The sequence below is a fragment of the Fundulus heteroclitus genome, chromosome 3 (assembly GCF_011125445.2).
Source record: "Fundulus heteroclitus isolate FHET01 chromosome 3, MU-UCD_Fhet_4.1, whole genome shotgun sequence".
Taxonomy (NCBI): Eukaryota; Metazoa; Chordata; class Actinopteri; order Cyprinodontiformes; family Fundulidae; genus Fundulus; species Fundulus heteroclitus.
Window position 1 is genome coordinate 9,978,216 of NC_046363.1, and position 22,749 is coordinate 10,000,964.

General features: G+C 41.3%; 1 protein-coding gene across 3 annotated transcripts in view; it reads right to left on the reverse strand.

Annotated features, from left to right (window-relative positions):
- Nucleotides 1-22,527, reverse strand: part of LOC105933382 (nuclear factor of activated T-cells, cytoplasmic 1) — a 75,089-nt gene extending 52,562 nt beyond the window's left edge. For 2 of the 3 annotated variants that reach the window (XM_036129949.1, XM_036129943.1), the window contains exons 1-3: nt 21,995-22,527; nt 17,417-18,506; nt 14,885-15,044 (exon numbers count right to left, since the gene is read on the reverse strand). In XM_036129949.1, coding sequence (XP_035985842.1) covers nt 14,885-15,044; nt 17,417-18,506; nt 21,995-22,115 — 1,371 coding nt within the window. In that variant the 5' untranslated portion in view covers nt 22,116-22,527. Of the gene's footprint in view, nt 1-14,884; nt 15,045-17,416; nt 18,507-19,469; nt 19,642-21,994 lie in introns of those variants that run through there. The other variant, XM_036129944.1, reaches the window with a different exon arrangement.
- Nucleotides 22,528-22,749: the final 222 nt, after the last annotated feature.

Sequence of the window (22,749 nt, forward strand, 5' to 3'; positions counted from 1 at the left end):
AACGATGCAGCAGGATAATGTCAGTGGGTTGTGTTAAAGACTTTAGTCCAAAGAACTAGTTTTCGGATTAAGATACAATTAGCCATTACCAGCATTAGTAGTTAGCACAAGCTAGTGTTAGCTCTCCTCATCATTTATCCTGTCATCAAGAGACTTTTCATAAAATGAAAATCAGATGTTCATTTTACCAGAAATGTCAAAAAGCTATTTTTCAAGGGAGTCCTGGCCAAGAGCAGCAGTACAATTAAGTTACATGGTTAGACACATGCAAAAAAAACATGAAGAATAAGAATAAGAATAGTTCTTAAGGCTGTTAATTGTCAGTTATTCTGCAACATAGTCTAGGCAAAAGGTACAGCCTTTTTATCCATCTGGGTATGGAAAAATTGAACCGAATACAACATAAAGTCACATAAACGGAAAAACGTGAGGAACAGTAGTTTTCTGTGCAAACAAATTACATTTGTCCGGAGGCAGTAGTCCAAATATCCCCTTTATATATAAAAATAAGCCAGTGACTGATCCTTCTAGTGGCTAGAGCTGACCACCCCACACGAGAGAATAACTCAGTGATGTGTCAGTGCTTTAGTTAGTGATAAACCCGAGAACCACATGATACACAGTGTCATGTGAAGACGGTGAGCAGGAACATTTATATATAAAAAAATATAATCCAATAAAGTTAAAAATGTTGTAGCTACAAGCTGCCATTGCATTGAAAGAAAAATCAAAGTTCTTTTGGAAATAAAAGCCAATTTTAGCCTCTGTTTGTTCACTTGGGGGTTAAAACTGAGGTAGTCATCAATCAAGACACCAAGGTCTTTATTCTTGTGGACTACTTCTATTTCATTTTATTCTATTTTATTCTGGATAACTTCAAAGACGTTTTGCAGTAAATCAATAGCCTAAACAAGAGTTTATGCACAATAGTAAATAACTTTGTCACCAGGATAAAGATGCAAATTGGCATCCGACACATTTAGACCCAGATCATTTAGGTATATTGATAATAAATGGCATTAGACCAAGCACTGAACCTTGAGGCAGCCCACTAATTTAGAAAAAAGACTATCACATTTAATGCATTGAGTTCTGTTAATGAAATAATTTGCAAACCTAGCATTTGCTTTTTCTGAAAGCTCTGAATGTAAAAGCCTAAGTTTTAAAATCACAGTCAATAATTTAAAAACGCTTTTGACATATCTATACAAATTATGCACAATATTATTTCTTATGAGAGGTGTCAGATAACGAAGTACAAATACTTTGCTATCTTAGGAGCATAGCACAAGACCCAGCGTTTTTGCACGATTTTGCCCCCTCTGGTGACAAGTTGCAATGACACCAATGATGTCCACGTGCATGAGAGAAGAGGAAAAGCACCTGCCGCTGCGACTGCACAGGTCTTTTGTTTAGAGGTGTAATGTCTTCTGAGGTAATCAAGTTAGCCCATGTTCTCGCGCTAATGTATCCATTATAGCGGGGACCCAACAAAGTAGCCAGATGAACCAGAGCGCTCAGCAGTCACTCTCTCATGAACTGACTAATGGAGCCAATAGAGGCAATTGCAGTAAATAGAGGAAAACTCATTTTACACGTTGGAAAATTGTGAGGGCATGTATGGGAAAGAAAATAAATAATATTTAACTTCAAAACTGGCACTGGGCACCATTAAGTAGACATTTAGTTTACCCCTACTTTACTGGAGCAATTGTTTTTTAGATGACAATTTACTTCTGCTATTTGCATTCAATTATCAGTACTTTCTACTCCCTACATTTTAAAAATAGCATTGTTGCCGCTACTTAATTTCAGCTTGTTTTCATTCCGGCTTATCATTGCTAAAAAAAAAACCCCAAACAAACAGAAAAAAAAAACCTATCCAGACAAATAGCGCCACCCGAACAGAGTGAATTTGATTGTGGTCGGAGGCTGTATTGCACCAAGTTATTGTTTCCCATGCACCCCCAAAAAATAAATTATAATAATATTAATAATAATAATAATATAAGAAACATATTAACTGTATGTAACTTAATATGAAGATGTCTGTAGCAGAGAGCTACATTTGTGAGCGGAATGTACCAAACAAGCTCTAGTGAGGAGGTTAGTAGCCAAGAACAGCAGGCTCTTATACATCTCTGTAAATATCTAGAAGATTTTTTCAAGATGGTTAGAACTGATGCAAAAAATTTTGGATTAATCATTTACTTTGACAGCACTGTCTACTGTATTGCCATCTTATCATAACAGTATTGTCATCATTTTCCATGGAAATAGGTATTTTTTCGGGGTGGGGTAGTTCACTATAGGCCACCATGGTGCGGGTGGACTAAGCTTTTGTTCTTAATAGCATTTTCTGTCTTAAATTACTTTTACTTTTATGTGTCTGTGTAAATTCTCAATTATCATGGCAACCACAAACAAACTTAAATCGGTCTTTAACTCAGTATTTTCTGAAAACCTTTCAACACCTATTCAGGAGTATTTTTCAGTCCAGGCTGCTTGTTGTACTTCTATGTTTTAAGTATTTTTTTATATAGATATACATGACTAAAGGGTAGCAGTTGATACTTCAACTTCAACAGAAGTGTTTTAAACCCTAGTACCTATACTTCTACTGAGTACCAACTGTGAATACTTTTGACACTTTTGTTTCTTATCAAGTGCACCAAGAATGACATTACCTGCTTTATTGCAGCTGCAATTGTGCTATGTTTTTTTCTAAAGAATGATATCCTGCTAAAATAGTATTAGAGCATAAAAGAAAACCTCTTGTCTTTGCTCACTAACAAGAGCTTCAAGAATTTTAGCCAATGCTGATAGATTGGCTAAATCAACCTGGACCGCTCCATATGTGACCAAGAATGGGGTTCAGACGCTAACCCAAACTGGGTTGCTTTAATCCAACACATTTTTTGAGTGTGAAAGGTGGCAGTAAAACAGCCCCTCCATCCAGTACAACATAATCCTGCCCCTTCTGCCTTCTGGCAGTTATGAACTTGCATTATGATTTCCATTAAAGTTAAGAGACTGTGTCCCACTGTGATGAAAGAGACTTGCGTATCAGTATCACAACTTCAAACAACTACCGCTTCCTCTTGGATGCCTCTATTAGCTGCTACTGCTCAACCAATAAAAAGATCAAAAAATTGTGAAAAGGTAGAGAGAACCTGCTTTGCCATGCAGTTTCAAAATTACTGTCAATTTTTGAGACCACTGCATTTTAAACATAACCTGTGATAATGAAAATGTTTCTTAAGCATCTACCTTAGAATGGCAATGGTTTAAAAGTCACAACTTGGCAATGGCATAACAACATAAATATGAGGACATTGTTTAAAATTTCAAGGACTGTTTGCAAAAAAGTTAGCTATTTTTGAGCAAAATCATTTACCAACTACATGATTTGGTCAAAAGGAGGGCGAAAGGCTCCCAGGCGACATATTTTCACAGCAGTGTAATGTTCTCAGATGACCATAAGCAGGGGCGCTGGGTGCCATTAGGCAGGCCAGGCAATTGCTTGGGGCCCCGAGGGGCCCCCAGAGGGCCGGCACACTATGAACCAATTCAGACCCACAGCAGCAGAAAAGCCGCATTGACTGCGTAGATCTCAGAGTCCCTGACGGAGCCCTCTCCCCTTCCCCCCTTTCACTGAAAGTGTGAGTTCTTAAGTAAACAAACATGAGCCCTCAACTCCGTTAAAATAAAATAAAAAACGTATCTTTTTGTAAGTAAAAAAAACACAGAAAAGACCAAAAAGTGGAAGAAAATAATTTTCAATAAATTTAACACAACAGTGGTGAATGAACCTTGTGGCTTATGGTAATGCTTTAAGCGCTTATTTAACTCAAACTAATGTGGAAGCTAAATAAGGCTATCTTGTTTGCTGCACAAGCACAGGCTGACAGCCGCATCAACTTGTGTCAAAATGAAAAGAAGTGATCCTTCTGGAGGAAAAAGAAACAGAGTAAAAAAAGGAGTAAGAAAAAAAAACAAGACAGTGGTGAGTGTGATAGCTGATTGTGGATTATGTAGCTCAAAGCAATAGATCTTAATGCAGCTTTAACCTCACCAGGCCCATGTTATCTACCTGGCTGTAGGGACTATAACTTGCTTAGCAAGCTTGCTGTAAGTAAAAAAAAAAAATAACAGGTTAAAACATAGTTTTCCATTTTTAACGCATACAAGTTGTTTTCAAACAGCCAAGCTAAGAATGGTAAATGACTGACTAAATATGCCATAAGGATTGCTAATGCAACTAAATTACTGTATGTAGTAGATGTCTGTTGTTGTATTTGGTGTAGGGGGTTTATAGTATTGAAGGTATAGTGGATTATATTTTTCGGCTGCACACTTCTAGTGTTTATGTATCCAGTGAACATCTGCTTCAGCTGTTCATTGTAGAGCCACTGCTCTCACTGTATACTTTGAAAATGGTTGAGAGTCCCAGGAAGCAAAAATGTCTTAGAAATTTATGAGAAGAGGAAGAACTCAGAAGATAGAAATAAGACCAGAGTGTATTTGGAAGATTATTTCACCTGACCCCCTGGTGTGCACATTGTAATAATTAAAATTAAAAGTTTCCATATTTGATGAAACCTTGTCTGAGGGTCCTTTTAGAATTTTTTGCTTGGGGCCCAAACAGACCCTTGCAGCGCCACTGGTCATAAGAGGGTATGTTTATGTCTCCTTAGATATGTCTCCCAGCTGAGAATTGCAGTGAAGCTGCAGAATACATCTGTTACAGTATACCCAAAAAAAAACAAAAAACTAAAAAAAACAAATGAGAGTCCTCTGCCAATATGTGAACCTCCATGGAGCCACACAGGTGGCTTCTTGACCACTTGAAAAATATGCTGCGGGAGATCAGTTACACAAGACCGGGGCCCACAAAAGCTGGGGCACTCTCAGACAAAATCCCACAAATTGGTCAATTACTCTAGCACCCATCAGTGCACTACCTCAGACAAACTGAAAAGAGCAGTAACATAAAATGAAATACCCTAGTTGTTTGTCTTAGTGCAATTATTCATACAGTAATATGCAGACCACAGGTAACGTATGATATAAGCCAATTAATTGATTTACAATTATCTTTTGAGAGGGTTAGGCAGGCACATGGATGTGATGAAGACTGGGGAGACTGGAGAGCTGTCATTTTCAGGTCTTTGAAAAATTAGGGCTACAATTCCACGGACCTGCAATACCTCTGGTTCAGGAACAAATTTGTCTGAGAGGTGAACCTTGCTCTGACACTGAGAAAAAAATGTGTGCTGTCTGAAGTTAATGAGATAGCTTTTGGACGAAGGACAAGTCAGAGCATGCTCCTGTTCTCTTACCAAGTTTCCGAATTAATTACCTTGAATAAAAATAGGGTATTAACAGCCATTCAAGTCAAGTATGTATCCATATGCTTCGGTGATCTAAGCACCAGTCCTGGTCTCTGAATCAGGTCACATCTCTGATTCACGTATCAAGGAATCATATAGCAAGTGGAGAAGCTGAGGCTGTCAGTCATCTCCACTTCCAGCTATTTCTCTCCTCCGCCTGCCGTAGTGTCTCTAGCAGCTGTCTCGATCCGTGAGCTAGTCACACATGCTAGTCATCAGTGAGTTAGGCCGAGGTCGGGGGCTTCTTGAAGTCTTGCCATCCCAAGGGGCCATTTCATCTGCACGGTGATCTCACCGACAGGCCCTACTCGCCTTGTTATATTTTACTTATAGTGTCATCAGCAGCAATTACGCGTACGCACACATGCTACCAGTTACTGGTGCACTGACTTGTGCGAGGGCCACAGTGATGCACAAGCTACAAATCCGAAACACCAGAGTGTTAAATTGCATGACGTTGTGTTTTGGATTAATAAGACGAAGGCAGCTGGACTACAAAACTGTGTTGTCTGTCACATTTTGCATGTGTGGACTTTATTTTGGGGGGGGGGGTTCTCTGTGACCTTAAGCCATTACCTCAGCCTCCACACGGCTGCAGGGTGGCCCACAAGAGAGGCAAGATAACGGGAGGAGTTTGGGTCATGGGGGGGGGGGGGGGATTGGGTGGCTTGTCTTTTCACTCATCCCGTGGTAACGCACAGTGATTCAGGTATCAGGACTCAAAACCTTGTGACCTCGCGGGGGGAGAGGAAGTGATTAATGAGGTCAGGTAGCCCTCTTGGTGACGTTAGCCTAACCGGCAGCTAGAGAAGGCAGTCTAGTCCCACTGGGCGACCGCTTTCAATTCTTTTTCCATATGTACTTCCCCTGACCCTCAGCCTACAGTCTTGCCTCTGCTTCTGCTGAACTCTTGCGATGCTCAGTCAACTACAAATCACAAGTAGAATGGTTCTTTACTTTATTTAAGGATGAAATATGTATTAAACATATTAAATATCCGATGAACATTTTTGCACTTTTTTATGTTAAAAACACCAATGTCACTGCATTTTAACCCACAATGGTACATACTGGAAGGCCAACCATAACCTCGGTCTTTTGTTTTCTTCCCTAATGTTTCTCTACGCTCCTCTATCATTTTCTTTTCAAGTCTGACTAGCTTAAACGTCTGTAGAGAAGCATCCCAGCAGCAAGATTCCCTGGCACCACCATGGGTCATTGTGAAGGAAGGTGCGTTCAGGGTGATGTGCATTGTTGGTTTTCTACCAGATACAGTTACTTGCACATAGTCTAAGAAGTTGGTTTTGGTTATATTCGACCAGGGCCCTCATTTGTAAAGCTTGCGTATGCACAAATTGGGCCTGACACTTATGTTCTTCACTTTCCACGCAAATATTGTGATCAATAAAAAGAAAATAAAAAACCTTGACAGAAAAGTGTGTGGTCCGTAAGGCAACTCTCCCCCATCGCGTACACTCAGTTTAATGGGGGAAATTGCCAACCCAGATGGTAAAGTGGTGAATTGCAGCCACAGCGCATCATGGTTCCTCTCAGATGTTCAATTTTACTATATATCACAATTTAATCACAAATTAACTTTTTGATATGCATTCAAAACAGCAGTGTTAATCATGCGTGCACTGGTGAGCCATAACTATACATAAGGATCTTTCAAATGATTAAAAAAGGACAGTAAGCCAACTTAAATCTTAAATAAAAGTATCTAAAACATTTCAACAGAGTTTTCTATCGTCACATTCCTTTCCCAGATGATCTCTAGGGCGAACGCATACACTGTGACAAGGTGTGAGGCAGTCACTCTGATTGTGGTAAACATCTAAATACCATGGTGACACTCGTGCTTAATGCAACGGTGGATGTATTGGCACTGCTGGGATACCCTGCAAATGGGACAAATAGGAGGAGACGTGTTTTCAGGAAACAAGTTTCTGCCTACTATGTCAATTCAGACTACCTACAGCAGTGGTGTCCAAAGTCAGTCCTCAAGGGCCAGTGCCCTGTATGTTTTAGCTATTGTCCATGTTCATCACAGCTCAACCTAATGAATGCCTAATTAGTAGGTCTCCATAGAGCTTGGTGCTTTTTAGCCTCTTTGTTAGCCAATTAGGTGAGTTCTAAAGGCAACTGTTCGTACTGCAATATATTTATGTGAAAAAGTCCAAAACACACTTTTGCAGAGTACCTCTATGCATCTCTCAATATGATGTAGTTTTGGATTAACAGGTAACATGCAACAGAGCTGGAACTCAAACCAAGCATTACACTTTAGTGGATAATGCATTCACTGACTAATTGTAATCATACTTATCAAAGAGGACGACACAAAGGCTCGCTAAAGCTTTTCAGAGTAGGTTATTCTCTCTTTTCTTTAGTAACAGTGGCATTTGAAATGCTGTCTGCACCTGGCTTAAGCACTGAAGGATAAAGGATTTCAAAATGTTAAATGTAATGACTCAGTGCAAAATTAGTTATGTCTGTCCTGGCTGGAAATTGATTATGAATACACTCCACAAGCAGGCAATGTGCTGCTGTCTCTCCCCCTTCAGTGATTCCTTTCATCACTGCCTGGAGAAATGTCATGACTCGTAGAAGTCCACGTGGCACAGACAATCGGCGAGTGGAGCGCTGGAAGTAGAAGGGGGTTGGGGAGTGGTAAATGTAGCAGTTGATTCAAGCTTTTTCCTATTATCCCAGTCTCTCCTCTGTCAAGTGCTGACACACGCATGTGGCCAGCCTGCGCTGTACCCAATTAAATAGACACTCATCCAAGTTGTCTCTGCTTCCAGACTTTACACCATCACCCGCCTGGCCTACTCACATCTCCCGTGCCCCATAATGAACGCACAGAGCAACATATGCAATCCTTTAATGTGTTTCGTTTCCATGGATGCACATGCCCGTCCATTTATAAGTAACCAAACTTCTATAGCCCTTAAAGTTTTTTTGTGTAACCGAGTACCATAGCGTTATGTCATTGAGGGCAACTTTTCAAGCAAAAGCCCATGTCTAGACAAGTGCGGGTCCAAATTCCCTGTAAAAACAATGGTTTTGTTACCAGAAAAACCTGCCATGAGAAATATCATCCAAACCAACAGAGGCTTTTATAATGGAAATGATGCATTGCTGATGGCTGTTTCTCTTCTAACCAGCCAATAATGCTACCCTCCTGTGTTACGCATCATGAATGTACAGTTTGTCTGGTTATCACTTTAAACCTGTAAAAACAATGCACAACTCTGTGCTTTTTCCACATATTATTAGTTGGTAATTAGTGGTAGCCCGATACTGCTGTAAGGGAAGGAGAACCACAATTTGCGAGTTGCATAAATGGCCCTTTGGGTCACAAATAATAGTACTGACTAAGCTCGTACAGCACCATAGGGTAAACTGAGCCTTTTGAATATCAAACAAGAGGCAGCAGTAGATTTAATGAGCAATTAGGTGCTACAGTATAGTTTGCTGTAGATTGGGAGGGGTTTCTTTGAGACATTACATAGGCACAAAGTACCGGATCCCAAGGTGAAGCCACACATGTGAAAAACCCAGCACGAGCCTGATGAGGTCTTTCATGTCGCCATGGCGAAAGCCTATGGCAAATTTGTTATGTATTAAAGCTGCAGAGCAAGACAGAGATTGGTATTAAGTAATGCACACTTTAAAAGGGACTGTGGCTACATCCTGCAAAAATTACAGCACGTCTGTTTTGCTTTAGGTTTAATGAAAGAGAGCCTGTATGTGTATAGGCCAGTCATTATCCTCCATGAAAAGTCACAAGCATGACTGCCCTGCACAGAACACTCCACAGGTGTTGTTGCCTGTTCCTAAGGGCTAGGTGGGCGTCACTTAGGTTCCATTGCATTATCACCAATTAGACAAAGTATTGCAATACCAGCTAGATCAAATTCTTTGTAATTCACTGAGAACCGGATTTCTTGTCTTGAATATAATTCAAGGGAAACAGTTTTTGCCACAAAAGATTTTCAGTTAGCATATGATTTTAAATTAACGGATGGCAGACCAGGCCACAGGCCCAAGCAAATAACGTCTTGGTTTAAAATACTGCCAGGGTTTCTTGTGTTTAGTTAGCAAGTTCTCCCTTTCCATATCAAGGGTTCTCCCTGAGGGCTCTGGAGACAAAGCTATGTTAATTGGTCACTCTAAAATTGTCTTAATATATGAGTATATTGTTTGTCCTCAATAATCTGGCAACCTGTCCAGTGTCTACTGTGCCTCTTCTTCCCTGACAACTGGAAATAGGTACCAGGCAGTGAACCTGCAAGGAGTAGGCGGGTATAGAAAATGAGATACATGGTAGACCAAGGTTTTTCCTTTGTATGGCTTTGAAAATTCCTTTAGTGTGGTTAAAGTGAACTAGAATAGCATCTGGAACATTCTGAACATCCTCGATGATCAGATTTGGGCAATGGTGTGCTGCCTATAAATAAAGTAAGGCATTGCAGGTGTGTGTGTGGGTAGCAGAAGGTGGAGAACAGGCAGAGAAAAAATGTGGTACAATTCTAATGTGAATGATCAGCAAGTGGTCTGATTAGCAGAGGATATTAGAAAAACTATCTAATATCTACATAATTCTTGCAAGTTCACAGAAGGGTTGTTGCCATTATCTCCAGGAATCAATGGACGAGCGGCAAGGCTGTAGTGCCCAGGCAAGGCACATGCATGAACAGGGAGAACATGCAAACGCCACACAGACGGGTGATAGTTAGAGTTAAATCACAGGATCCTCTTTCTGCTGGTCAGTCATGCAACCAACTGCACCACCATGCAGGCTGTTGTATAAACATTTCATCCTTCCAGGCTGCTTCAGCTTGGTGTTGTTTCACCTGGTGTTGCTTTCCAACACATGTGTCACCATCACTCATGGCACATGTCTGATCATGCATGAGCTAAGAAAACAATAGAGCCCTGCTTGACTGGGACTCAACATGAGGGATGCCTGCTGCTGTGGGTTTGGGAAATCGCTGAAGGATTAGAAGTTCACTAAGAATGACATCTTCAGGTCCTCAAGAGAGGGAGGAAGGGAGAGACACACGGGTGTGAAGGGGAGAGAGGTGGCATCTGAGGGGCCTTGGGATTCTGACTCCTGGATGTCCCCAACCACATCCCCACCTACCGTGCTCAGGCAACCTCAGGGCTACCCGGGTCCTAATCAGCAGGATACAGAACATCTCTAGGGGGCTGCCAAGGCAAGTTCCAGCTGCCTTGTGACTCCCTATGCCCCTTGTCCCTTCTTTCTCTCTGCGTGCTCGAGCCTTAAGCAGTGCACACACAACGCATGCACACATGCTTCCTAGATATGCCCCTGTGTCATTATTGGATCATTCTCCTTGACTGGGCCTCACCCATCCAGCGCAGCCCACTCATTACCGCGGGGCATTTGGGACCACTGAATGCACTTCCTTCAATGTTAATACCATGTCAATGTTTTTTTTTACAACACCTCAACAGGGACAAAGAAAGCGCTAAATTTGTGAGTCAAGTTTAAGAGATTTTGTATCTTGAACTCTAAAAAACACTGAAGTCACCAAACATTTTCTTCAAGGTATAAATTGAGCAATAACACACAATTGGCTCATCTTTATAGATATATCTTTCTGCTCACTGCCTTGCTCGGAGGGGTTTCCAGAGTTATAAAACCTTCAAGATACCCCAGCTAACTGCACAGAAAATGAATCACAGATATAAATCCTCACTTTCCAAAAAGTCTGAAATGTATGCGAAGAAGTGTAAGAGTAACGACACACCGTAATTTGTGTATTACAGTTTTAAAATGTACCTTGAATCATCGAAGTTTCAACATTGGTAGCTTTTGAACTTTTCACATTTTGTCCTGTTACAACCATAAGCTTTTATTTTTTTGTTTTAGTGTGTCCCTCTGGAGGAGCTGCAAAGATCCAGGTGGGAAAATCTGTCAACAGGGCAAGTTTTAACTGTGCATTCCCCACAATCTGGTCTTTATGGAAGAGATACAGGAAGAAAGTCATTGTTGAAAGAAAGCCACACAGAGTATTGTCTAAGGTTTGTAACTAATCATGAAGGCGACACAGTAAGCATGTCCAGCAACCCCTTTCTGTTCTATTCCATATGAAAATCTATCTTGGTACATCATCCTCAACACAGCATATTTAACAGGGTCTCTGGTCAGAGTTGATTGGAAGATTGATTGAGCTACATGACAGGGAGATCCTGGGAAACAATATCCCCTATCCTAGTTGAAACTGGGATTGAGGTTCATCCTCTTGGCAGGACGACCCTAAACATAATGCCAGATGCATAATGGCATTGGTTAGATTACTGCAAACCCCTCTGTATGGTCTACTCAAAGTCCAGACCCAAATCAAATTAACTATCTGTAGCTAGACCAATGGTTAATTTGATTTGTAGCTAAACTGATGTTCACAGATGCTTCCCATATAATCTGACTGGGCTTGGGCTATTTTGCAAATAAGAATATTAAACAAATCTGTCTATATGTGTGCAAACCCCCAAAAGATTGTTAGGAATTGTAACAAAATGGTTTTTACAAAGAATTGACTCAGAGGGATTGAATCTAAACATATATTCAGATTTCAATTTGTAAAAACCATAGAATATCATTCTGACATCGTGTTGGCCTAAGTTAGCAAACTTTGAATACACTGTTTATACACAGTTCTGGAGCTTAACTTGTGGCTTTTTGCTCCGGTTCGTGAAAAGTGAGTCAGACGGCAGTGTAGGCTAAATCAAAGCCGGTCACACCTGCCGCAGCTGTGTATGGCAGGCTTACTGTTGTCACCCTGTCTCTGTGGCATCGGCAGTTGCTAGGCTGAAATGTTGATTCATGCATGTTGATGTACAAAGGTTTTTAATGAAGGGGAATAATGACCTGTATTTACTGAGAAAACCTGCAGGTTTGACAGGGCTGTTTATAACACCGCGCTGGCCAACGACTGTCGAGTGCATTTGACACCGAGTAGACCAGGATGTGCTGACAACATCTATTTACAAAACAGCTCCAGGACATCGCTTACACAGTGCTAACTGTGTGACGCTGTAGGACCACTAACATTACACTGTACTGGGGTAAATACATGTTTCTAAGGGTTTGGTGTTCAAGAAACAGAGCATTCATTAAGTTATGCTTTATTTAACAAACCTATTAAAAATACAACTAGTCAGTTATGCTTTAAATGAATAGTTGAAGGTCACATTTGCCCTCACCTTTAGGGACATGCACAAAGCACTAAATTCCCACCTTGTGTAAACCAAGATGAATGCAGGCTGATGACAGCGCAACACAGACAGGAGTTCTATGCAGTACTGTTGGCAAGACTCACATGTGCTCTTTAAAGGTTTTCCAAGTACAATAGTAAGAGGCGATAATTTGTCGCAATAGTAATTGAGAAAGACTCTGAGCTTTGGGGCACACTGGTAACACAGCAAACAGGAATATGGAGAAAAGTAAAGCCTATGGTCAGGTGAGTATACACACTGTGTTAACGTTACAAGAAAGGCCTCTGCTGGTAGTTAACAGGGTGGGCAAGCTGTGATGAGTGGAAAATATACTATTGATATAATGCTAATTTAGTTTACTATAACATTTCTCACTTTCATCAGAACACACTTGGTTGAGGTTCTTACATACTATAAAGAGATAGTTCAGGGTTTTTAAAGTGATGTTAAAAGGTAAAGCATTTAATAGCATACCTAGATGTTTCTCTGGTTATGTGCATTTAGTATGTGTCCAGACTAGCTAGTCCCAGAGGAAAAACCTAATGGATAGTCTGACAGAGGCCAAGACCAAAGCACATATCTCTGATTTCAGAAACACTAAAGCGGTTTATGTGAATGTAGGGAACGGAACATGTAAAGACCTAATTCATGACTCAAAGTTCACCCTGCAGTCCATTCAACCACGGACCCTATGTGACATAAATTGTATTAACTGTACTTGCACAGTTGGATTTGGTAGGGATTTCCACAGACATCCATGTTCATCCCAGATTTTCCATATTTCATCCCGCACTGACAGCAGTGTTAACAGTTCCTAACAAAATATGGAGTTACACATGCAAATGTCAAAGATAAATACATGTCATATCAAAGCAGCAGAAGAAAAACAACAACGCACGCATGACATGAAAACCTTTTCAAAAGAGATGGAAACAGCAAGAATATTATCATGGTTTAAGGGAAATGCTAATTTATAGATTTTTACACTGCCTTACTTTTTTTTTTTTTACTGTCACTGAAAATAAAATAACTAATTCTCTGCCAGTAGATAGCAGGTGGTTCATTCCTTCCTCCTTTTCCTGTGTAAATGACCAAGGTATTCTTGAGAAATAACTGCCCAATGTGTCTGTGTAAATGGTTTAAAGGTTTATAAAATAGTATATTACATAAAATGACTCTACGTTTTTGGAACTGGAGTTGTCTTAAGACAGTAGAAGACCAATTTATGCTGCATTGGAAGTCAGAATTTCTGACCTCCTAGTGGGAACTTTCAACTGATACACCCCCTAAAGTCAGAATTACGAGTCAGAATGTCAGTGCAATAGGACCATATCCAATTTCCCTATTCATTATGGCTGCTACTTGAAGTAACATTACTTGATTTTAGGAGTTATTTGTTATTTATGTAACATTTAGTCATTCATATAGATGCTTTTCAGTTTTCAAATGACGGGATGTTTATGTGCTGTTTATACGCACAAAATACTGCGTAGAACAGTGTTATTGTCGTGAAGGTTTAGCAATTTTGCAATAAAATGTGACTTTATAAATGCATTCTTAGACTTGGGTTGCCTGTATTTGTACGTTAAAAATGGCTTTTGTGCGAGCGGCCATGTTTTTTCCTACTGTCCGACAAGAGGGAAACTGGAACGCGAGAGGTCGGAGATGACGTAATCTGCGACTTGCTAGTTTCAAGTTCCAAGGTAAATAGAACGCACTATTAATGTATGCCACAAAGTTTGGGGTGCATCCCCTAGCAGTGGTGCAGAGTCAAGTCAAAAAGGACCTGTCTAAGTAAGTGTTTCACGCAGTATAAAAGTTGTAAAAATGCAGATGTGGACAGAAGGAGATGGAAAGTAGAGTCATGATGACAGTTACCTGCCCTTGAAGTTACCATAATGGTTAGAAAAAAACAGACCTGATACTTGTGACACAGAGTTGCTGTGAAGTCTGTTCTTTAGAAGTGTAGGGTTTTTCAACATAACACTGACACTAGTTTCTGTTGGGTCATTTAAAGTAGTTCCACATAACACAGGCTGTTAACTTGAGCCTCCAAGCAGGTAACTGATCTGGATTTGCACTAAGTGAAGACAACAAGAAGGTTTCTTCTTTACAGCTTTTTAACAGAAGTTTCCTAAAACCCAGAATTATTTAATTAAACTCACACAGCAAAGATGTATCTATAGTAAATGCCTCAAAGCTAACATCTAGAAGACATTAGTTTCTTCAGGCTGACTTACCTGAACCACAGGGTGTCCCCCAGAAAGTGCCTTCACTGCTCCTCGGCTTCCCTCTGTCTCATAATGAGCCCTGTGGTGGGACTTAGGTTGCACCTCAATCTGCAGGTTGTACGGTCCGGAGCAGGATGGCAGCTGCCAGTCAAGGGCTGGCAGAGAAGGGCTGCAAAAACAAGTACAAGTTGGTTGCTAGGAGGTGAAAGTTAGCTAAGATTAGATTGCTGTGCATTTATGCATCTCTTTTGTTCTCTGGTATAGTTTTTTATTGAATTTGCCAAGTTTGTACTTGTGAACTTGGATATACTCCACTGTCCTCTAAGCCTGGATCTGAAAATTCCAAGCTTACTTTAAATTAGCCCAATACGGTCCAATTTGGGGCAATCCAACTGGCTTTATCATCCTCCATTTCTTTATTGTCCTAAATCTAATCAACAGCATTATTACCCTGTCGTCTATATTTCTTTGAGTCAGGGTAATGATTAGTTGTCTTTTATGTTAAAAAATATATATATATATGAAAAGCAAATCTGGCCCAGTTTAAGAGCTGTGTGTTTTACATTATGGCATGACAGGTGGAAACAGCTGCAATGAGTTAAGAAAGTGACTGTTTGATGAAAGACGTTTCTGGGCCTCATAAACAAACCTCATACTGACTGGCGTTTAAGCCGTTCCTTAATAGGATTGGATAACATTGAGATTCTACAAAACAAGCCTGTCGGTGAAGAGAGACGACCGAGAAGCACAACCCGTCTTAAGAGTATGGTGTCCCTTTCTCCGAGCTGCAGTTGGCATCCCTCAACATCATTGTTCTCCAGACGGAGAGTCAGAGATTCCCATGTGAACAGCGCAGAGATATCTAAATCAAAACAAACATGTGCAAGACAATATTTCTTGTCGCCGGATGCCTGCTAAACGTAAACCCCTGACCTGAGGGGTGGTTCGACTGAAACCAATCTCTGGCATCTCTGTGTAACTTGCGGGCTGTTTGTTGACCCAAAACAGACTGATTTCCCCCCACAGGGCTTTATCTGCCCAGTCAGTGCATGACATCACATTAACTGCATGGAGAAAAGATGGTCTAATGGCGCGACAGGCCAGCGCAGCGAGCCAGCTGATTAACTCCCAGACCGCTTCCCCTTCAGCCGGGCCTGTCACCGTTACTTCCTGTTGCTCACTATCTTAATCAAACACTTGATTTCCAACAGGAAAGTGTGTTATTGGCTTAGAAAGTTGTGTCACAAAGAAGGGAAAGAGAAGAAACACAAAAGCTCACCTTGTGTGTTTGCCTGAATCTGTGTCCCCACGTTATGTTTGTATGCGGGTTGTTATAGCAACAGCTGCCAACACATGCAGAGCAACTCCACTGTGCAAAATATGATTGATGAAATAGTTCTGATCTTCAAAGGGAGCTTGTTTGGAAGTGAGGAGCATGTATCTTTGATTCTCCGCCTTTTGATACGGCCTTTGAAGATAAAACTGAAACAATATTGTCCTCCCAGAAAAATAAGCAAAACTTAATATAGATGCAAAGAGACAATAAATGACTCAGGCTGGGTTATGGGTTGTGTGCTCAGTGAAACAGCTGTCTGAGGGCAGAACTTTAAGGTTTAAGGTTGTAAAGTTGTGGGTAGTTCTGCTCCTAAAGAATATTATTTTAGTTATGCATAGTGGGCACTTCGTCTAAAAAGGGGGATAGAGGCTTAAAAATACATTGTCTGTTCACATTATTTGTTTTGTTTTAACCTTTTGAAATAGGACTGCAACCCAACTGCTTGTGACAAACCTAACAGATGCTCCTGCCACGAGCTGTGGGTGTTGTGTAGAGGGTGTTCTGTCCTGGGAAGGATTTGTAGATACAGCAATACATATTGTGGGAAATAGGAGTAAGCTACAAATTGTCTATGTGATGTCAGAGACTGAGTTTTGTATTTTTGTATTTTAAAGCAGATACCAACTTTAACAGCATTAGCAGCTAATACTTAGCCTTTCACTGTAGTCCTTTGGTGCTCATAATTAATTTTTATTTTTTATTCCACTCTGTCAACATATCTTATTTTACAGAATACCCCAAATGCTGCCGCACAAACAATTTTAATGTGGTGCTATGTCTTCAGAGTTTATGTAAGAGTTGTAATTCAGGGTGAGTGTGTTATTATTAGTTGACTTCATCCACAACAAAAAACTGCTTTCTTTTATACTTAAAACAAAATGTCAAGCTTAAAGTACATCTGGGACTTATACTAATAGTTAATCCTTAATTCACAGGATGAAGTAACATAGTGATTAAAGTGGCCCTTTGCTAGACAGATTTTAACGAGAAATATCTTGATATTTTAATATTGTGACATCTTGTCCCACCAGATCTCGTTACACCCTTAGACACAACTAACTTCCCATTCATAATTCTCTTTAAATAAGAGGAAATAGAAGATCTAGCCAACCTGGTACAGGACTGGATAAATATAGAAAAAGGATGATTTTGAAAATTCGTTATATAATGATACTTGTGCTTTTGACACAGCAGCAGTAACTTACCCAAGGTAAGGCTTAGGTTTAGGCCAGGAGTATGGATGTTGGGGAACATCCAGGAAGCCGCCACAGTAATTCTCCTTCTTCAAGGTAAGACGGGAAGGATAGTCCTCATGTCGAAGATCCCCTTCTGGACCCAGCTCCTCACCTCCGGGTTCCACCTTCAGACTCATGGATGATGAGAGGTCCAGCATGGTCTTCCGTGTCTTGATTGGGATTCCTTCCCCCATGTCTACCACCCCATCAGTGGTGAGAGCATTAATAGCCGCTACAATGGCTGAGTTGGTGTACTGGTTGGTGTTGGCAAGCCAGTTCTCATCTGTGACGCTGACCCTTGGGGAACCGTGTGAAGATGGGGTGGGTGACTGGTTGGGTGAGCATGGTGTCTGATGGTAAGAGGAGCCACTGAAACTGTACTTTCTCTTCCCCATGCCACCACCGTTGCCTCCGCTAACGCCACTGCAGGAAGGGGAATTCGGCCGGGACCCACGAGGTTGCGCTGGCCATCCTTCCTCTGCCATGGCTCCTATTTGTGGGGAGTTGGAGGGCGAATGGTGAGGAGAGGCTGCAGGGCCGATGGCATGTGGACAAGACAGAAGTGAGGACGCCCTGGGCGAAACGCTGGGAGACTGCCAGGGTGAGTTCTGTGGGGAATTGTCGTAGTTGTAAAAGCCAGACTCATAGGATGAAGCCTCTGAGTTGCAGCTGCGAGAGGATATGCTGCTTGCGGGGCTTAGACAGCTGGGGTCACGGTACACATCAACATTCGGCAACGTAAGTGTGACAATGGAGTTCACCCCTCGTTTGATTATGTGCTCTTCCCTACTGCTGGCTTCTACTTCATCCTCTGGGTATTGGCTATAGGCAGTGATCTCTATGCGAGGGCTTTCTAGAGCTGGAGCTCCATTGCGTCTTAAGCCTTGAGGCAGGTAGTAACCTGACGCTGCATGGTTGTCGTTTTGTGCGATGTACCCAGTCTGGTGGCAGGAGGAAACTGGGATGACAGGACTGGACTGCAAGGTATGGTATTGTGTGGACAGACAAGGGTTCCCCATGCCAACTGGAAGACTGACGTTTGGTGTGTAGTTGTATGCGTCTGAAAACCAAAAAAACAAAACTATTATTTACAACTAATTCAAAGACTTTTTTAAAAATGTTGAATTGAAGATGGCAAATCAATTAAAAATGTCTTAATATAAATAAATAGCGGCAAAGAAATGTCTTTGCAATCACCTCAAAGCAGTTATTACACACGCCTCATAGTCACAAGTAGCACAGTCGCTCTGTATGTTTGATCAGTGCATCTACGGCTCTGTTTGGCACACCCTGCTGTCATATGTACTCAACAGGAATTCCTCCTGCAGCGCTGATTGATGCGCCGTTTGATTGATTGCATCACTCACCAAGCGAATTAGGCCCTCCCCTGTGGACAGCTGACAGCACTCTTGCTTTGCTCGGGGCTTGTGATTAAGTCAAAGAATAGTTGGCTGTAGTGTTATACACACAGATGCAAAACGGCGCATGCACAGAGAGTACGCGCAAGTGAGCTCACTAGGAAATCGTTAGTGCGAGGGAACTACAAAGTTAGAGGAAGCACTTACATGCTGACACACAGCAACACCCGTCGAGGTTTGCTACTTATCTCACACACAACTTTTTGTTAATAATGTCAGCGATACTGAAGGTGGTTCGATATAATACTACTGAGTCTGAAAGACGGTGAAGGGCATTCCCCTTTATGTAGCATGCTATATTTGTGAACCACAACCCTTTGCATCACATGAAATGCCAATACCACATAATGTGTGGGCAGGTGAATTAAAATTAGCTCATGGACCTGCTTTTAGAAACATGCATGCCCAATAGACCAGTAGACATAGAGACAGTGGACACTTAAATCAAAAGCATAAACATAGAGAAACCTTAAAGCCAAAATAGAAAAATACATTTTAGATGACAGTTCAAATGATTTAATGTCAACTTTACAGACTTTCTTAGAAAGAAAAGTACTGTTATAGCTATACATTCACATTCAGCATTACTGCCTCTCACTACCCACCTCTGTCTGGTTCATTCTGGGTACCTTCATTGTCTTCAAACACATAGCTGAAGTCAAACTCCTGCTCTTCATGCTGGAAACTCATTTCTGCCTCTGTCATTGCTCTCTTCTTTGGCATAAAACTCAGTGTGGCCCGGCTCAGTCCTCTCTGATGCTTTTCTCTCTCTTTTCTGGTTTGAACAGATGATGATCCCTTGCTCACTCCACCCTTTGTGAAACTCCTCCTTGAGTCAGGCCTGACTGCTCTTGGTTTGAGCTGCAGCTGATTTTTTTTTTCTGTTACTCTTCTGAAAGTGTGTTTGATCTGTGCACTGTGCTGCAAGCGCACTTGACTCCCTCTAACACCCACTCAAACACATCAAGGCTTTCACTTTTACACACTACATGATCTTGAAACGCGGGTCTTCCGGGTTCACACGTGTGACATCTGCTGAGCGCATAAATCTATTTTGTTTATTCCTTTTAAAGGCACTAAAGTCATTTTTTGTGTGTTTGTGTATGGATGGGGGCGATCGAAAGAAATGTCCGAGGCACAAAGCAGTGCCTCACATTTGTTTGCAGCATGTTTCAAAGTGTTCTGACTATCACACAAATTACAGCGTTCTTTATATGCACAACAATTTTTCTCAATTGCGCTATCACGATCAAAACATTTTCTCCCCACAACTAAACGAGTGCGACTAAGGAGGAGCTTATTCACAGGGATTGTGGTCTAGGCTGGGCTCAGACTGACAGAATCTCACAGTGAGAGATATGTGGTCTATCACAGAAGTCGTCTGCAGCCCATGAAACTAAGAACTCTCGGGCCACTTTTTTTGTGCATGGCTGGCAAACTGCTTTGGCCAGACACCAAGAGGGTCTGTATTTGTGTGGACATCTGGATTTATCTGCGATAGCTTAGTGGCTCATAGTGCATAGTTGAATCTCTGTGTGGTTGCGCATAGCTCCTTGTCAAGTCGGCTACCCCACATCCCACAACGCACAGATCACAGCTCTCTGTCTTAGTTGCAAGCACAGAAACACGCACATGCCTGTTACCAATTATGAGGCTTAGGGCTCAGGGACTGAAATGAATAATAGGCCTGTACCCGTCTGTATGAAACCTCAAAGACTAAATGAGATTTCCAACATCCACAAAAAGCCAGTACCATCAGCACTGAAAATTAAGGCTAAACAGACTGTCAAGAGCTTCTGATAAAATGAATCAAAGTTTGCTAATTTGAATGTGAAAAAGAAGTTCAAATTTGTGTGCCTTCCAGCTGCAAATAGGCACCACAGCACAGCACACCACATGTCAGATAAAAACTATAATACATGGACTGATATGTTTTATATATTGATATTAACGTGGATTTTTTAAAGTAAACAAAATATATTATCTATCAATTATGGGGAAGTGAATAAATTAATCAGGTAGAGAATGCAATATATATATATAGAAAAACATCATGTTCTACAAAAAAAGAATACAGATAATTTAGTGGAAAGCCAATGATATTTTTCCTGATTTTGCTGTGTAGTGTAGAAAGTTGAAAGGTAAAAGTCAATAAAAAAAGAACATACTTGCATTAAGAATTACATATTTTGCCCTACAACCTACGCAGGTACTAATACGTATAAGAAGTTTTGGACACTCAGCAGACCCTAAAGTATATATATATATATATATATATATATATATATATATATATATATATATATATATATATATATATATATATATATATATATAAAGTGTGGAAACATGTGGTGACGATAAAGAGATTCACTTCTGCAGCCAATGCAATTTGGAAACCTGATTTGAGCTGCAAATTAGGTTTGTTTGGTTTACCTGGTGCCAGTGATCCCCAACCAGACCCCGTCCCCCGTCTGAGCAATGTAAGCAGCAGCTTAGTTCGCTTATGTCTCAGGCCGGCTCGGTCTGACAGTTCTCTCTCTGACTCTCTCTCCCTCAAAAAGTTGAAAAGCAATATTATTTCAATGAGGCAAACCAGTACTACAACTTCTGCATAAAAATGTAAAAAAAAAAAAATCTCAATCGTAAAGAATTTCTCAAAGAGGCTCTTCTTTTGTTCCCCCCACCTTCGATCTATTATTTCATTATCATAGCAATCAGAGTTTAGGAATCAGTTCCATCATTCTTTACTGCACAAGAAGAGGTGCACCTGCAAAGACAGCTGGGGACTGGTAAGGGTGTGCGTATAAAGGATGCATGCCCCGTTTCTGCACAATAGATCGTGTGATTCTTTTGTAGAGTTGAAGCAAAACACGTTTTGCGCTGATATTATAACGTTTTAGTCTCACCGTCCTTCAATATTTCTTTCTTTCTTTTTTCCTTTTTTCTTTTTTTTTAGTTCACAAAAGCTGCAGTAACGGTATCGGTGACATATAAATATCATTACAATTGTCCACTTTCTTTAAAAGTACGTTAAAGCTTTGGAATTTGCACATCAGTTTTCGCAGCATTTCATACTAAATTCAATCATTAGAAGAAAAAAAAAAGTGCGAAGCTATATAAATTTTACCTTCGTCTGCAGACTTCATGTCGGCGGCGGTAGAGGCGAGAAGCTGGTGTCTCAGCTCCTGACCGGCTGCTGCTCCGGAGTTGAACTTGGCTTTGACGCACAGGCTGAAGGTGTCCTGCATTCAACAAGCGCGACGCGCAACTTCGTCCGGCTGCGCGGCGTGCAACAACGTAACCACCGATGATAGTGTTCAAGAACGCAGCACTGCCTTTACTTTATGCACCATTGGCCACAGTTCCTTCACAACTGGAGACAAAAGAATGAACTTTGAGGCACGAGCGGGATGAATAAAATGGATCGCAGGGGGAGTGGCAGCTTTTGGGGGGCAATGTTGAGGTGAGTTTGGATCGCTTCGGAGCGGTGAAGGTTGTTTTAGAAGTCTCCAGGGTTGGATGACGCAGCGCGGTTTGTCAGAGGAGCCGGCTCCGGTGCTTTTAAAGCTGGAAAACACCCTCCGTCCTCCCCGTCCGTGCGCCGCCCATCCACGGGATGACGCGGCCGGCTACTGCAACCTCCTGGAGCGCCCGATGATGTCTTCCACCCAGGGAACTCTTCGGGGGAGGTGTGTGTGTGTGTGTGTGTGTGTGTGTGTGTGTGTGTGTGTGTGTGTGTGTGTGTGTGTGTGTGTGTGTGTGTGTGTGTGTGTGTGTGTGTGTGTGCGCGCGCGCGTGTTGTCGAGAGAGAAAGTTACACCAGCATCATTTATGTCAACAGATGATCCGTCTGCGTTATGCTAGATAACCTTGGCGATTCAG